Source organism: the organism of the source record quoted next, unplaced genomic scaffold (genome assembly GCF_019419815.1).
Source record: "Pyrus x bretschneideri cultivar Hongxiangsu unplaced genomic scaffold, Pyrus_bretschneideri_v1 Contig24, whole genome shotgun sequence".
In the NCBI taxonomy this organism is placed as follows: domain Eukaryota; kingdom Viridiplantae; phylum Streptophyta; class Magnoliopsida; order Rosales; family Rosaceae; genus Pyrus; species Pyrus x bretschneideri.
In genome coordinates, this window is record NW_025999546.1 from 5,753,363 (window position 1) to 5,770,391 (window position 17,029).

The following is a 17,029-nucleotide window of genomic DNA, read 5'->3' on the forward strand; positions in this document are numbered from 1 at the left end:
GAGTTCAAATAGCATGTGCAGAGATGGGATAATTATCACCACCGGATATCCCTGGCAGGATGCCAAATATTTTAATTAAATGGGATAAATGATGCAATTGCATGCTATGATTCAAGAAAATTACAAGTGTTTGTATGAAATTTGAACTTCGTAGTGAATAACAGTCTTGTCTTCAGGTTTTAAAATTTAGAGGCTGAGATGAGTTCCTTTCTTGACTGCAATTACTCAATAACAGAAATATTCGACATCACCACCACCACCACATTCATTTACTCACCGATTGAGCTTGGTCGACGAGTTGGCACGTCTTGCATTCAACCGAATAACGTAGTTAGCTCATTAGCTATTTGACCCGCGCATCGTGTAATCTAAATAGCTTTTAGAGTAACAGTAGGATATCATAGTTTGAAGAAACAGCACATTTAGTGCTGGGCAAAGAAATATTTGATTTATTTTTCTCAACGTTCAAGGAGAAAGTGAAAACTTTAAAGCTTGGTTGGTTTGGTATTCTGATGGGTCATGCGTCACATGGAGTTGTGTCGTCTCCATTACAACATAGTTCAAAGTCCTCACGTGAACAGTGGTCAACCCCTTCAACTTTCTTTCTTTTTCTCTCTTTTATTTTTATTTTTTATTTTTTATTTTTTTAAACATATGTTTAATATATATTTTTTAATTTTTTTATCACTAATAATTTGATTCTTAAATGAGGGAATTTGTAAGTATGAAGGTATATAAGTTCAATTAGTCAGAAATAAACTACAAAAATGATTATCAAATGATTTATTTCTAATTAACAATTTAAAATTCCTCGAAATGTATTGCATTCGTGTCACTTCAAATCTCTCTATCTAACGTATTTGTAGTCATTTCTAACTAAGTTAGCCTTAAAATTCACAGCCGTCTCGTCAATAGTCCTATGAGAGGACATACCAAGGGCTAGTTTGGGATTGCTGTGCTGTGAGAAAAAAAAAGCGCTATTTACAGAAGTAGGGGTAGAGCTGCTTCAGCTTTTTGCTGTTTTGGACTCATGATTTTGACAAAAACACTTTTTTTCATCTACCAAACACAATTTTAGCCCTTACTTTTTAAAAAGTTGCTTTTAAAATAATTTCAGCAATGTCAAACCAAGCCTAAGTAGTTCAAAGCACAAAATGCATTGCATCCAATAGAACTTACCACTCAGTTCATGGAAGAGCAGCAGAACTGGACCAAAAGCAAGTTTGTACAAGTCGATTTATGTACGAGTATACGTTAATAAGTTCATATCTACAACCTGCATACTGTATGCACAGATAAGGTGAAGAAGTGGTAGGTCATAAATCCGAATTCTGTGGTCCATTTGGGACGTCCAATGCGATTAGAGGGATGGATCAAATGGTGGAAGACGGTTTCGAAGTGGTTTTTGTGTCTACTAAAACTTCATCAAGTACCATATCCTGCAGAATTCAGATATAGTAATGCTCTTTTTTCGTTCTCTCAAGTTCGAATTGGCAGTAAAACAATGAGTTCTAATACAATGCCTTAAGCAAAAATATCCTCGGTGACAAATGATTTTTCACTATCAATACAGTTTTCATTTGGAAAATCAAGCTGCTCGTAATTTAGCTGTCTGGCAGCTTCATACAGAGCAATGCCAACACTTACAGAGAGATTCAGACATCTTACATAAGTTTCAACCATTGGAATCCTAATTGTCCCACCGCCAATCGTTTCACTTTTGCAGTCTTCGAGTGCTTCAGGTGGTAGGCCGGATGTTTCGGAGCCAAATATGAGAAAATCACCCCTTCTATAAGAAAAGTCCTGAAAATTGAACTAGTTAGTCAACTTAGAATACTTACTTCATTGGCCAGGCAACAATGCATGTCAACAAAACGCAGGTGTTAATAAAAATTTCAGCTTCCCGACAAGGAGCGACAGTGCAAATAGCACTCTCCAGTACTCTTCTGTGCTCTAGAGTGGAAGTGCAAATACACCTCCGCACTAAAGTAGACGTGTACTTGGAGGAGCACGTTTAGCGCTCCCTTAAGAGAAAGTAAAAAAGCAAAAGAGGCAACAAAGGCTTCATGAAATACATAAATTCCTAGCACAATGGAGGATTATCTGGAGAATGCGAGTAAATTGTTTACACTTGTTTAATATGAGAGAAGCATAATATAGCAGTTGATTTGACAGCACGCTATTGCCAAAAATTAGCAGCCTATCAGTTCGTATGATTTCATGATAGTTAATGGGATTTCTATACATCGCCATGAATGACTACCAAGTATCTTGAAACTCTGTATGTATTTCTACGTGAGTGACCAAGTATCATCATTGACCAGCCAACTGCTCTCAAGTATGGTGAATCTTAAATTAACAATGTCACTCTTCTTCCCAAATTTAATGCAATAACGAACAAATATAATTAAGTATAAGGGAAAAACATGCAAATTGGGTCTATGAAATGCTATGACTGTGAGAATTTATAGCATATTAGATCCACGGGCTGTTACAAATTAAAGAAACATTTGCATTGTTCAAGTCAGGTTTTGTTCGAAAATTGATGTTTACCAAGGAACCAAAATGAAGAATGATTAAACTCTCCCTCTTAAAGGGAAACTTAGGAGAAAAGAAAAGTCAATACACGTGACTACTACACATGACAGGTACAAAACAAACTATGAAAATACAAGGAGCAGATAAAGGTTATCACTGCAGGTATGATTGTTAGGAAAATTTAGCAGGATAAAATCCTGACGCACAGTGAGACTGAAACGACAGAAACTTACTGAATGAAATTTTGTTCCTCTCTTTGTAAATGCAAGCAACCGCTTTTCCCCCTCCTGTAGATATAAAGGAATAGGGAGAGGAAGAAAATATTCAAATGGAAAGTATGGGAAAGACATTCAAAATCCATTCTTTGAAATTTGAAGCGGGACAAACCTGTTGCCTGAAATAGTCTTGAAATTCTGCCCATGAGCTGTGAACTTTAACCACCACATATCTAAAATTGGAAGTTAATTGTTGAAAACATGAAGAACTTTCATTTGAAGATAAAATAATAAAAAATAACACTGATTATAATACAAGAAAAACATAAACTGTGTAAAGCTGGTGGGGGAATTGGTATGTACTATTTACATAACTGAACGCTCACTTCAGCAGTGTCAAGAAACAAATACATGCATGTACAAGCAGCATATCATGGCTTTGAACTGTAGTTTGGAGGAAAATTAAAAACAGAGCTGGAATAAACAATCAAATGTTTAAGTACAAGAAATCACATGCAATTTTGCACTACTGATAAACCCCTTCATCTTGATGTTCAAAGTAGATGTCCCAATATAGCTACTTAACAAATTAAATCATGTCTGAAAGTCATTTTTCAGTAATTACTAAATTAACATACAGAAGAAAGAATATATTTAACATTGTTTTTGACAAGAAACAACATATTTAACATTTACTAGCGATTGTTAGGATACGGCCAATAGTCCAATCCAGCACGCTTTAATTTTGCGTCATCAATCTTGAATCCTAGTGGCTAACAAAGAACAAAAGCATGTTAAGTGTCCAGTAGAGGACAGATCCTTCCATCTCGCCTGTAAAGAATAATAGAAAAATTGACACGAAGAGATATAACCTACCCCAACAAGATGAAGCCCAACAGCTGATGCTGCACATGTTCTGGCAATGCAACCTGTATTTCCAGGAATCTGCCAAGGACAATAGAAATCTCAGAACCAGCCTCCAGAAATTGAGAAGTTCGTGACCTAAAACAAGCGATACACAAATTATACTTGAGTCACTGAATTCTTCAGCACCCAAAAGTTGGTGTATACTAAAATTAAAAGAATATAATATAAAAAGAAAAGGTAAAATGTGGTAGTGCCTTGCACAATTACTATTTCAGTATATACCATTGAATTCTTTTTCATGTATTTACTAAGAAAAACAAGGTTAATTTTTTAAGGACAGCAAAATTCTTCATCTAATCCTACCGATATTCATGGTTATGTAAATAACCGTTTCTGCTTAATGGGAACAAGTGATTGGAAATCCACAACAACAAACTCAGGAAGAGAGATGCCGGACAAATTTAAGAATTTTGAGCTTATAAAAACAATATCATCCAACAACAATGAGTTAATCCTCACATTTCCTTGACAAAGCACCACCCAAGATTGAATTAGTATCATGCATGCGACTTGCACACCGTGATGAATTGTAATACGGCTAATACCCAATCTATCAATGTCCGTTTGGTTTCATTTAGAAAACAACTTGTGCACAAATCACTTAAAACATCGATTCATCCCAATTAAATGAAAAATGCAAAAATCAAAGCAGAACAAAAATCGATACAATTATCGCACATTGAGTCATAGATAGACAGATATACATTAGATCTTATGAATTTTGACATAATTTAAGGGCAATAAGCTAAACAGAATGGCAAGTATCAATCAAACAAAAAATTTCCCGGTTCATAAGTAATTGTGAAAATTCAGTTAGCCACCAAAAAATTAAAAAGCTGGAAGTTTGTAGTACCTGAGGAGAGACTAAAACCACTTGAAGAATCTTCCTTTGTGAAACTTGTTCTTCCTTCACTGCCTCCCCTACCCCATCTGCCAGAAAGCACTCTCCTCTGCTCCCAATCCCATCAGCTGCAGCTGCACCACAACAAATACAGTTACTACCCATTACAACACAACACACACATACATATACAAACCTATATATATGGAGAGAGAGAGAGAGAGAGTACAGACACAGAGAGCAGAGGGGAGAGAAACGAGCGGAGGACAGAGAGAGGCGAGAGCTGCGGTGGAGATGGGCCGAGCAGAGGGAACGAAAGAGAGGAACTTTTGAGGAGCGCATGCGGAAAGGAGATAAAGGAGAGAGGGGGAGAAAGGTGTAAGGGTTTTCAAGCCGCTTGCTGTTGTTGTCGTCGTTGTGTCCATTGGATTGCCTGATTGTTGCTTATCAGCAGCTATGGCATTTCCCCCTTTCTTCGCTTTGCTCAACAGTGAGTCGACACACGCAGTTTTTAAAGACCAATACTTTACTTAAAAATGATGCGTATACTCAAAATTTTTTTCATTATTTATTTATAAAATTTTGGGTTTATTATAAAAAAAGTTTATATTATAAACTTATCTATAAAATTTGTTTATATAAAAAATTAAAAATAATTTTCACATAGCGATTTATAATATGAACGTTTCTTATCGTAAGTATAAAAATTTGTAATTCGAATATAAAAAGTTTTGAATAGAAATTCCTACTTATCCTTAAATAGCCAAACATTATTTGCTTTTAAAACATTATTAAAAATAAAAGCACAAACGTGGATATTGGATAACATGAACGTTACATGACTGATTACAATCCTTATAGTTACTATAATAATTATTTAATAATCACAATAATTCATGTAAACGTATATGTTTTGTATAATTATATTTAATAAAAAATGTAATGTAATCAAAATTTTAAATGACAAATTACTGATTTTAATAAATTAATATAACACAACGTTTAAAATTATAATTAATGTGGCAAACTGAAAAAGTGAATAAACTCATATAACATTTTTTTTTGGTGCTAATTACTTAAAAAAAGCAAAAAAGAAATAAATTCACCAAAATAAAAAAGAATTCATTGTTTTTTGTTGGAAAATAAAGAAGAGAGTTTAGGTACACAAATCGTCAATAAAACATATATATAACGAAACCGAGCCTACTTATTGCAAAGTCCAGGCGGTCTCGCTTTGTCGTGGTCCTCTAAACACACGAGAGAGAGGATCTCCGATTCCTATCCCTAATTCAGCAAAAGCATCTCCAATCGACCAATCGGAGGAAGATCAACGATCTGAGATTGAATCGATTTCGTTCTGGTTAGTTTCCAGTTGGTTGCTCAAATTTTAATGTTATTTCGTCTCTCGTTTTGGGATTCTTGTGTTTTGGCTTACGCCGGTTGATTCGTGGTGGTGTTTTGTGGTCGTATGATGTTTTCGGTTGAATTGGGTTCGGAAGTTTAAATTTTTTTTGTGTGGTAAAATGATTTTAATATTATCAATTTGATTTTGCGTTTTAGGGTTTGTATTTGATTAGATCAGTGTGTTTGGATTAGTATGTATACAAACCACATAAAAAGATTGAGACTTTGTGGATTATCGAGCTGAATTTGTTCTGACAATGTTATGATGATTAATTTGGATGCTTTGTTGAGATTAGTGATTCTTCTTTTAGATTTAAAATAATTGCTAAAGTGGACCGGCGAAACTAAAATGAACCTGGAAGTTTTGGATGATGCCGCTAAATAGGGTAATGGTATTTAGATTGTGGTTTTGAAGCCTGGGAATATGTTATAATGGTTTGTAAGAGGGAATATTTTTGGTGGCTTCTGGTCATGAAGATTGTTAGCTAAAAGCCAAAAATTCACTTGAAACAGCGTATTGTACCATCCATTCAATCGCTTAGATGGTTTTTAGATCAAGTATCATCGGTCTCAGTTTGTTTAACTTTTGTGATGTATGTTTTCTTAAGGTATTGAAAAAACATCACCTCAAAAGTCACAAGCTTTAAGTTTGAAGTAATCTAATAAAGGCAGTTTGAATTTGGTTTTGTATATTGTCATTGGAGTCCTAAGTGTTCGGTGTTTGTTTGGTGATAATGGCTAGGAGCTGGCCTCGTTTTCTAAATGCATACACTGGGCACTACCGGTATATCCAGTGTGGTTGTTTCACTTGGGATACCCATTGCACTGGTTTTGAACTTCCCACTCATAAAGCTGTGTGGATTTGCACATTTTGTGGTTGTTTCTGAAACCAAGCCCCATTCACAGCATTTTGCGAAAATGTGGGATTATCTTTTTGTGTTAACCTTTCAGTGATAGTTTGAAAGACATACATTAACTGTAAATTTTAAAAAAATTTGCAAAGATCAAATAAGAGAATCACTTTAATTGCTAAATGCATTGAAAGCTTACTTGTCAAACAGTGAATTCCTGTAAACAGCCTAAGCAAACTTGGCTCTTTTCCAATGGACAAAGGAGTGACTCCTAGCCTCTTTGTTAATGATGGTTCGTTCATGGAAAGGTTCAGACAACTTCAACAAGAGAAGGATAAAGATAAGGGTTCCACAGCAGATGAGTCTAGACCAAGTAAAGTTGTTTCAGGGACTTTGACTTCTACCACCACTGGTAAAACCAGTGCTGAACTGAGGGCTAATGATGCACGCAAGGTGGCCGCTGCTTCAGGTAGCAAACTTGCTTTCAGCTTGAAACAGAAATCAAAGATTGTTGCACCACCTGTTAAGTTAGGTGCAGATGAGGATGAAGATGAAGCAGATGCTGCAAATCTTGCAGCTGCTGCACCAACTAAACGGCAAAAGTTGGGTCAGCCGGATCCCGTAGAGGAATCATACAGACAAGTGGATGTTGGTAATTACTGCATATATGCATATCCTTTAACTTTCTTAATTGCAATTTAAGGTATTTCCATTTTCAGTTAATTTTTTAAGAACAAAATTTGGAGAATCAATTTTTTATTTTTTATTTTGCTGCAATACTATTTTATTGTCCAGTAATTTTATGCATGTATTTATTAACTATGTAATTTTTTTAATTTTTTTCATATTTTCTTTTGTACAGAATCTATGGCAAGAATTGATTTCTTCATCCACTCTTGATGTTTTAACTGTTGAATTCTTAACTTCACTTTTATCATTCAAACTATTTTTCTGCCTTTTCACCCCATTGTGAACAGTTGTCTTATTCCCCACTTCCTCTTTCCTCAATAGTTTTCTTCCTTATTTTGTTTTAAAAAAAGATCCTGCCCCTCATTCTCGTCTTTTGTTGAAGTTATATCACTTCGCCAATATGAAATTTTCTTTTGTTTTTTTTTTTCTCACCTGTAAGGTGAGTTGGAGTCTAGCCTTTTACTAGGTGTGATGGATTTCTAGCATCCACATAGAGCCTGTGGACTCTTTTTTCTCTATATGTAGCGTGTGGTGCCATTTACCACTCTATTTAGTCCACTAGTTGAGAATGGGAGGTGTTGGTACTTTCTGATTCTTATATAATAATCAATTAAAACTTGACTGAAAGTGAGAGAGATAGAAGTGGCCGGTAAAAACAATTTAAGTAAATTGAAATTGTGCCTCCGGTAAATACCCTGTTATTGAGAAAATCATCTCAATAATTGTGTTCTCTACTCTTGAGTGGTGTGGATGAAAAGGACAAAACATTCTTGAATATTTCTTGTCTCATTAATGCAGCTAATTCCTTAAGTTCCTATCAACATTGGTGGAAAGAGATGTTCAATGAAAGAATTGGAATATGTGGCACCCCTGCTACAAGAGTAATTTGCATTCCCTTGTTCATGCTCTCGGTATTAATCAGTTTTATAAGTGATATGCAGCCCCACCTTCCCCAACTGATTCAACAGTGAAGATAGTTGCTGACAAACTAGCAAGTTTTGTGGCTAAACATGGAAGGCAATTTGAGCATATTACACGTCAAAAAAATCTAGGAGATACCCCTTTCAAGTAAGTACCCTATGAAGTTTCCACCTGATTGTTTTGTCTGTTATGTACAATCTGTCTGTTGGCATTTATGAAATGCAATCAGAGACTGATGTGGGGTAAGGTTCACTAAAGATGTAGGTTTGGAGTATCATTTTTTTTTTCCTGGTTTGGCTCCTTCCATTTATGGTAGTTCATATGCTATATGCATTGGGGGTTTATTTTGTTTGCAGATTTTTATTTGACGAGAGCTGTTCTGATTACAAATATTATGAGTATCAGCTTGTTATTGAAGAGAGGGCCCTCCAACAGACCAGGGATTCACAAACATCTCGTAATGGTGGGTATTAGATTTCCAGTTCCCTTTTTTTGCCTTCTGTTTTAAAATAAAATTAAAAACAAATTTTTTTTTCCAAAACTATGCTTATTTGAACTGTATGCATGCATCAAGCTTGGTGGAGGCATCACAATGAGTGTAGTATCTGGATTTGTGGGTGTGTATCTGACTGCACCATCTGTCTATGCTATTAGTATTTGGGGGTGAAAGTGTGTGCACTTGTCGCAAAAAAAATTAGGATTTTACTTTCGGTTGATCAATCAAAATTCACCCAAATAATTGTGCTGACATTGGTAGGGGGGAAACTTTCTATGCGCAATGTTGACTGTTCCTGCCTCGATTGCCTGATAACCTTGTCTGATTAACTTTTCCACTAATGATAATGTTGTGTTGATTTTTGTTCATTGCCTTTCATACCCTAGTAATACAACATATGTTTTAATTTGGTCGCTTCTTGAAATCTTTTCTGCTTTGATGGAACACTACTTGGCTTTTAGAAATACAACACTGTCAGATCGGTTGGATTTAATATATTCGAGGTCCTTGTGTGCCTAGGACTCCTAGTATTCTCTCAATATTAAGATTCAATATCCTTTTTGTGATTCATAATATGAAACCTGGAATGTGATCTTTGAAGATGCATCACTTATTGGCACTTCTGCTGAAACATTAGTTCGTTTGAGACTCAGATTCTGTGGTGTTAATGTGTGTAGGAGGTACTAGCATATCAGCTTCCAAATCCACTAGTAGTTCCCAAAGGTCTACTGTGAAGCATCCAAATTATCAAACTCCCGCCTCTGCTTTATATGATGCCACTGAGGGAAGGACAGGTAAATGATAACATCTTTGATGCTTTCGAGTCTTTTTCCCCTTCAGTCTCGTATATGCCTATGCTTCAAGTTATGAATTTAATTGAAATTTTGTTATCTGGAGATGACAAATGAGATAAAATTGCTTTGTAATAGGGGTGCATAGTGTGCTTGTGGTTTACTTCCTAGAATCAAAATTTCTGCTGGATTTTCGTTTTTATGTAAGCTAAGCTTTTGTAGTGGCTATATTATATTATTAGACGGTTTCTGCACAAATTCCTATCTTGAAACATCTGTATGTCTCAGCTTGTCTATTTGTGCTGTGGTATTAGTTTAACTAAATGTTTTGGAGACATTTGATTGGCCTTACTGGTTGGTCGGAAACTTACTACTTGTATTTTCATTATAGGTGAGCTCTCTGCACCAACAGGTGCAGATCCTATTGCCATGATGGAGTACTACGCGAATAAGGCTGCTCAGGAAGAGAGAAAGAGACAACCTAAACAATCAAAAGATGAAATGCCCCCTCCTGCTTCTCTTCAAGGTTCATTTTTGCTACTGATGGAACCAGAAGTTTCTATAGTTATTGAAACTTTCCCTATTTTAGCTCTAATTTTGGTTAGGATAGATGCACGTACATGGTCAGAATATTTGCTTTTCCTCACAATAAGTCCTCTTTTTTTTTGGTCCCTTCACAGCACCTTCTCTTAAGAAAGGTCATCACATGGGCGATTACATCCCACAAGAAGAGCTGGAGAAGTTTATGTCTGCTTGTAACGACGCAGCTGCACAAAAAGCTGCCAAAGAAGCCGCAGATAGGGCAAAAATCCAGGCTGATAATGTGGGCCATAAACTCTTGTCGAAAATGGGTTGGAAAGAAGGTAGACCCTTTCTCTCTTATTATGATATTCAGAAAATAGAATGTTGTTCGAATTTGCTGCCGGATTTTCAGCGATCAGTCCTTTGTACTGTGCTCATGTGTTATTCAAAGGTAGAAACCTCATGGTGTAAGTGAATTTCAGGTGAGGGTCTGGGGAGCTCCAGAAGAGGAATTTCGGATCCAATAATGGCAGGTAATGTGAAGAAGGACAACCTGGGGGTTGGTGCTCAACAACCTGGAGAGGTGACTCCAGAAGATGATATATACGAACAGTATAAGAAGCGGATGATGCTTGGTTACCGATACAGACCCAATCCTCTGGTATTACCGAATTTTCCGTTCTCCTTTTGTGTATGCCATGTTTGACATTAGAGTTTTGATACATTGTCTGAACTTTTTGGGTTGCAGAACAATCCGCGGAAGGCGTACTACTGAGAGATTGGTTACAACTGCCCTTGGACGTAATATTGGTGAGGTTGGTAGTCATAAGTTCATTGGAAGTTGAATGAATAACTTTATGGAGTAACAGAAGATTTCGATAGGTTATTTTGGACAGAACAAATTTGTATCTCAAGTCTGTTTTGTGAATTAATAAAAAAAAACAATTTGTTTTCTTTAATTGTTGGTCGAATCGAATGTATTTATTGAGCAGTAAAGGTCATGTCCCTGTAGTGCCTAGTGGCTTTTCACCATATGCTCGATCGGGCTTCTTTCGAAAGCCCCGAATACTTTGAAATTATACAATATCTCCATAGGAAAGTTACCTGAATCCATAGTATGTACAGTTTAGATTCCCTCTAAGACACGAATGTGAAACTGAGGGACGTCCGGACGTGCTCATCCAAGACACGATTGTGTAATTGAGTCGTCTGACCGTTTATTTTCAGAATTGAATATAGAAGGGATTTTTTAACAATAGACTGCTGAAAGCAACTCAATGGATCTTTGTTATAAATCTAATAGACTTTAATCGACGTTTGTTGACGGAGGCAATAAAAAAAACGTAAAAAGTAACAAGATCGATCCCCGTTCAAGTTTTTGCCTATTAAGGTCTAGTTTGGGGTCTTGTTTGGAATTGTTTTTAATATGACTAAAACCGCTACTAGTGAAAATATTTGGGTTCCAAAAACACTTGAAGTGTTTCCTGCAAAAAGAACTTCCAAATGAGCCCTAAGTATTTATACATTTTCATATATTCCGGCAACTTCCAAATCATAATTATTGTTCGGATCCAAATTACATTGAGTAGAGATATAGTTACCACTTGATGAGCATCGACACCACTAATTCTAGTTGAACGAGTTTAAATTTCAAAATTTATGTCGTAAAAAGATCATTAAATCATATTAGGCCTGTTGTGTGACTTAATAAACCTAGTTTATACATTATGCTAAACTATCTCTCTTACTGGACTTTTATTTAGTATACCTGAAACTGAAACTGAAACTAAAACCAGTGCGGGATATGGGGATCATGTGTAGGCAAGAATGAGAGATCCTAAAAGTGGGCATTTCAGCCTCCTCCTGACCATCATCGTACAATTCACCAGCACTAGGAATCGAATTCAGGACGTGATGTGTGGAATACAAGCATATAATTCATTACCAATCATTGGTTACCTTGTTATGATAAGAAGTTATTATATTGAAAGGAGGAGAAAAAGAACTAAAACTAAAATTGAAAGGGTTATTAAATAAAACTTGAGTTGGGTTGGGGGAAAAATTTTCAATTTTTTCAAATGGATGATTTTTTTATGCAAATCTCAACAAAAGTCTCGCAAGTTGAGCAAGTAGTGTCTCAACTTCCAAGCAGCTATGACCTTCCCATAAAAGAAAAAGGTTGACTTTTTTTTATGGGTAAAAAGGTTGACTTTTTTTTATGGGTAAAGAGGTTGACTTTCGTGACAACCAGAACCAGGTACGTACACTTCTTCCCCACCGTTGGCGTTTTATTTTTCTGGTCAGCTCGTGCGTTGAGAAAAATTCTTTCTCGATCTCCTCCTTTCTCCACTTAACCAATATTGAATACCAATTTTGGTCAACTAAGACATCTAATACCTATGAGGACATTTCAAGCCAACCGTACGTTGGTCTTTTTTAAAACATTTATTAAGGGATTACAAGGGAGTTGAATTTGAAATCTCTTCGAGTTTTGACATTGAGAAGAGAAATTTTACTAACTCAACAACTGATTGATATATAAACTAGTAACATGTCAAGATCGGAACAAGTTAGCTCCTTTAGACTATAGTCTAGTGCAATCTTGGTTCGAAAGTTAATTACAATACAATATCTTAAGATCTCAGGGATTAAAAAAATTGGGGTTATCCACCAGTGGATTTTAATTCAAACGATGGAGAAGAAAGTTCAACAACAAATGTTAAATGACCACCTACCATGGGATTAAGGGGATAATTAAATATACATCCAATTTTGTTGGGATTAAGGAGATAATTAAAAATACATCCAATTTTGTCATTAGTTATTAGGTTTGATTCTGAAATTTATGCTTATCACTCTAAGTTCATTGACTTTTGATCACCTAAGCAACTTTACTATTTTGATGATGATGAGCTAGACTAATTTTAGAGATAAGCTTAGTATTTCGTGCGTTAAATATATGAATTGTTATATGATCTTAATGCTCCTGACTTTGGATAATTTGTCTCTTTGTTTACACTACTAGAAATTTGGACAACGGGCATTGAATTACCTCTTTTGACTTTCAATTTTTATGATTCATGATCATATTAGTATATTTAGACTATTCTTGTCAGTGTGCTTTGGACCTGGACCAGAGGTTTTTTTTTTTTTTTGGAAACTTAACCAGAGGTATTATATATGTGTTTGGGCCCAAAATATTATGATTGGGCCGAGCAGCAGGATGTGCTCGGCCCAAGGTAATAACACATGCTATGGGCCAAATAATGAGACTCGGACCAGCTGGCAGGGTCGGCCAGATCCTATCTTAAGTAGTCCAGATAAACGAGGAAAGGTCGAGGAAATCCTGATGCAACCAGGATTCTCGACCGGCAAGGGATAAAACCTCAAAAGTAGGAAAATTCAGAATCCCAATAGGACTGGGATTGTTTGAGTTAAAGGTGAGATGGGACAAGGATTCCCAATCCAAATCAGAATGGGAATCAAGGAGCGAGGTGCTATAAATACAAGAAATTACGCAATAGAATGCCCCTTCAACATCAGCATACAATTGCCCTGCGCAAATTCTCTCAAACACCTTGAGATTTTTCCTTTTCTTTTCCCGCCGACACACCTTCAGTTTGGATAAACAGCACTGTGGAAGCAACCGGTGAGCACCTTCAGTTTGGATAAACAGCACTGCTGCCGCAGAATCAGCCGACCGAGACACACCTTCAGTTTGGATAAACAGCACTGCGCCAAGGTCGACCGATTATCTATCTAAGTCTCGGCCGAGGAAGGTTTTCGAACCTTTGTTGGTAGAGGTCATCTTACTACGCCGTTTCGGCATAGTTGGGTGTTACGAATTGCCTTGCTCGGCGCATTGGAGGCCGAGTGAGTTTATGATTGGATACTCGCAAGTAAGTTTCAGGGTTCGGCATTCCGACGGCCGAACTACGTTTACCATCAAGACATATATCACATTCGAGTACCTGTGCCCGTATAGTTTGGTCTCAATTCGGCGTGCTTATACTCTTACGAATATAATCACAGTGGCCGAATCAGGCTTCGACGAGTTGTGAACTCCGTAGAATTAGTAGCCTTGTCTTCAGGCTATAGAATCCAGAGACCGAGAGCGTTCCTTCCTCGGTCGCAATCGCAAGATACAGAAGTCAACAGCGCGCTCAACGCGGCCGCATCAAATTTTACTCCTCGGCCGAGCTCGGCCGACGAGTTGGCACGCCCTGCATTCAACCGAAGGACATTAGTTAGCTCATTAGTTATTCGGCCTGCGCGCCACGTAGGTTCTGTAATTTTTGTAGTCAACAATATGAAATGAAAATTTTGGTTTGATTTGGTCAACATGTTACAATCTCCTACTTTGCCATCCTTTGGCACTCTTACTGGGGGACTGGCGAAAATGGGTATGTTCATGAAGATCAACTGATGAGGAAACTTCATCTCTAATGGTATTCCAATGACATCCCCTTTGATTTATAATGTTAGAGCTAGAAGTAAACACTAGCATGAATTTAGGGATTGAGGGGAGGAGGTTGATGTTTAGGTCGAGTGGCTGCGTAGTAATATTAGACTATTTCACATCTAACTGGATAATCTAGATGGCAGGTTTTTATTTGGCTGGACCGCAGTTTTGTATTATGTAGATGGATTAGACCCAAACTAATATTGCAAAAGTCAACTGGAAGTATTAAATTTGTAGAATAAGATCGAAAGATAAGTGATCATAATTTTCTTGAATTTTGGGGCAGGTAATATACCCTTTTATTTTTATATTCAGGGTCACATTTCCATCAGCTAGAAAAAGAAGTGCATAATATACCAGATATCGTTCATATTCTTATCTTGGTGACCGGATCACGTATTCATTTTAGTGGCCTAAAAATGTGCTTATCGATCGCTCAACTCGAGGCAAAGGAGCAAAAAGTGCTTATGACCACCAACATAAGAATATGAAATATATCTTCTGTACTATATATATGCGCATGCGCACTTCTTTTTTTAGCTGAATAACTAGCCTTGTATAATTTTAGTTTATTCGTGAGCAATGTCTGTGGCTGTAAGACGAAGGGATTTGTATGATATTATTTGATTGAGAAAGAAATAGGGAGAGAGAGTGAGAGAGATTTCAAGTGCCAAATAAAATAATGGGTGTTATATGAAAAAACAGCTAACCTAACCTCATCAACTGATGCAAGGAATTTCAATAATTGAGCTTGCAGAATGTGCACACAGAGGCAAGAGATCAACTTGCATGAAACTAGTTACAAGTTACTATTAGGTGGAGTTTTAGTTTAATAATGTAATTATATGTGGAGAGAAATTTACAAATGTATAAGATACCACAATAACGATGAACTTGTTTCATATAAGTCCATTACAAATAGTGGATAACAAAATACCACAAACTTGGTGGTTATTGTTGAGAAAGAATCATAGGTGCCATTGGTGGGAGACTGATTTCTAAATTAGTTTTGAAGAGGGTGTGATAATCTTCAGGTTGATTATGTTCTCACTTTCAATAAGTGGCTACAAAACACCTCACTAATGCTCAATGATTAAGTTAGTGCACTCTTCTTATCTTTTTTTTTTTTTTTAGAAGGGAAAATAAATAAAAAGTTAGTGCACCTCCTAGAAAAGAAATCTGCAAGTTACCCCTTGATTTTGTTATTTCAGTTATATTTGTTCCACTAATTTTGTTTATCACAGAACTAAAAGGAAGAACACGATCGACGCAGATTAAGATATTAATGAGAATGAAAGGACAGGTAAACAGACAACTCATCCTCCATTGATCTTAATTACGTAGGTTAGAATATATAACTTTTGGGACAAATGCTTTATGCTTGTTCTTTGTCGGTTCTCTTTCTACTTGAGCTTTTAATCATAAGCTTTTTAAAATTGGATCGATGCTTTCGTGACGCATGACAAACCCTTGAGTCAAGCATCTCCTACTCCTATATATTATGTCTAGGGTTTATCGAACCCTTCCCTTTCTTCAGGGAACAATTCTCGGGTAGGCATCAATCACAGCTGAGAGAGATCGATGATTATTTGAAAGGGAAAGTAATTTGCAAGCCAACGTAAAGACAACTTCAAAATTGGTGAAACCAATGTCATTTTCACTTTCGAATTTTTCTTTCATTCGTTCTTCTTTTGTTTCTTCCTCCTCCTTCCCATCACCCTTCATCCGCATCTCTTCAACCATTTTTTGCTCACCATATACTTCTTATTTATCAACAACACAAACAAATGAAAACTAAAAAGTAAATGACAATCGAACGAGCCTCAACTTTTAATCTTTGTTGATAATGTCTATATTTACATGTATCGGTGCTCTACAAAAATCATGTTCTAAGTTGTTTTTAGTAATTTTTGTAGATATAATCATGAGAATTAAGAAAACGATGGTTTTTATTATGATATTGTGAGATTAAAATATTAAGTCACAACTGAACAGACAGAGGGGCATACCCACTTCAAATTTGAATATGCATAATTAATTTGGTTTTAAAAGAAAAAAAGAATAGTTCTGGTGTTTTACCAAATCAACACAGTTATGACTTTCTCCTAATACCCGGAGAGGGTGGACTTTTTACATAAGTCATTGGATTGGAGTGAATTTCGGCAAAAAAAAAAAAAATGGATGGAGTGATTGGAGTCGGTAGGACAAAAAATTGACCAGAAATCACGAGCAAAACGTGATCATTTGTTTAAGTGAAAATATATGGTTCCCAAGTACGAGACATTGCTTTCATTAACATCGTCAACCAACCAAACAGCCATCAGCCATGTGAAATCGATTAATTAACTAACTAATTGTGGATTACAGAAAG

At 36.2% G+C, this 17,029-nt stretch overlaps 2 protein-coding genes across 4 annotated transcripts; one reads left to right on the plus strand and one right to left on the minus strand.

The window, feature by feature from the left end:
- Positions 1 to 1,447: 1,447 nt before the first annotated feature.
- Positions 1,448 to 5,045, minus strand: LOC103945845 (putative tRNA (cytidine(34)-2'-O)-methyltransferase). The gene is made up of 7 exons (XM_048586399.1): positions 4,751 to 5,045; positions 4,534 to 4,655; positions 3,630 to 3,698; positions 3,468 to 3,526; positions 2,926 to 2,986; positions 2,772 to 2,825; positions 1,448 to 1,803 (listed from the first exon to the last, which is right to left on the minus strand). Exons 1-7 carry the CDS (start codon positions 4,944 to 4,946, stop codon positions 1,525 to 1,527), a joined length of 840 nt encoding a protein of 279 aa, XP_048442356.1. The 5' UTR covers positions 4,947 to 5,045; the 3' UTR covers positions 1,448 to 1,524.
- Positions 5,046 to 5,714: 669 nt separating this feature from the next.
- Positions 5,715 to 11,155, plus strand: LOC103945844 (SURP and G-patch domain-containing protein 1-like protein). 3 transcript variants are annotated; one of them, XM_009356429.3, is made up of 9 exons: positions 5,715 to 5,881; positions 6,971 to 7,428; positions 8,408 to 8,534; positions 8,744 to 8,850; positions 9,561 to 9,677; positions 10,066 to 10,200; positions 10,355 to 10,537; positions 10,679 to 10,857; positions 10,945 to 11,155. In XM_009356429.3, the coding sequence occupies exons 2-9, from the start codon at positions 7,029 to 7,031 to the stop codon at positions 10,969 to 10,971; spliced, it is 1,275 nt and encodes a 424-aa protein (XP_009354704.2). In that variant the 5' UTR covers positions 5,715 to 5,881; positions 6,971 to 7,028; the 3' UTR covers positions 10,972 to 11,155. The 3 variants fall into 3 exon arrangements, with proteins under 3 accessions (XP_009354704.2, XP_009354703.2, XP_009354705.2); XM_009356428.3 differs by having other exon boundaries at positions 6,987 to 7,428; XM_009356430.3 differs by having other exon boundaries at positions 7,004 to 7,428.
- The last annotated feature ends 5,874 nt before the right edge of the window (positions 11,156 to 17,029 follow it).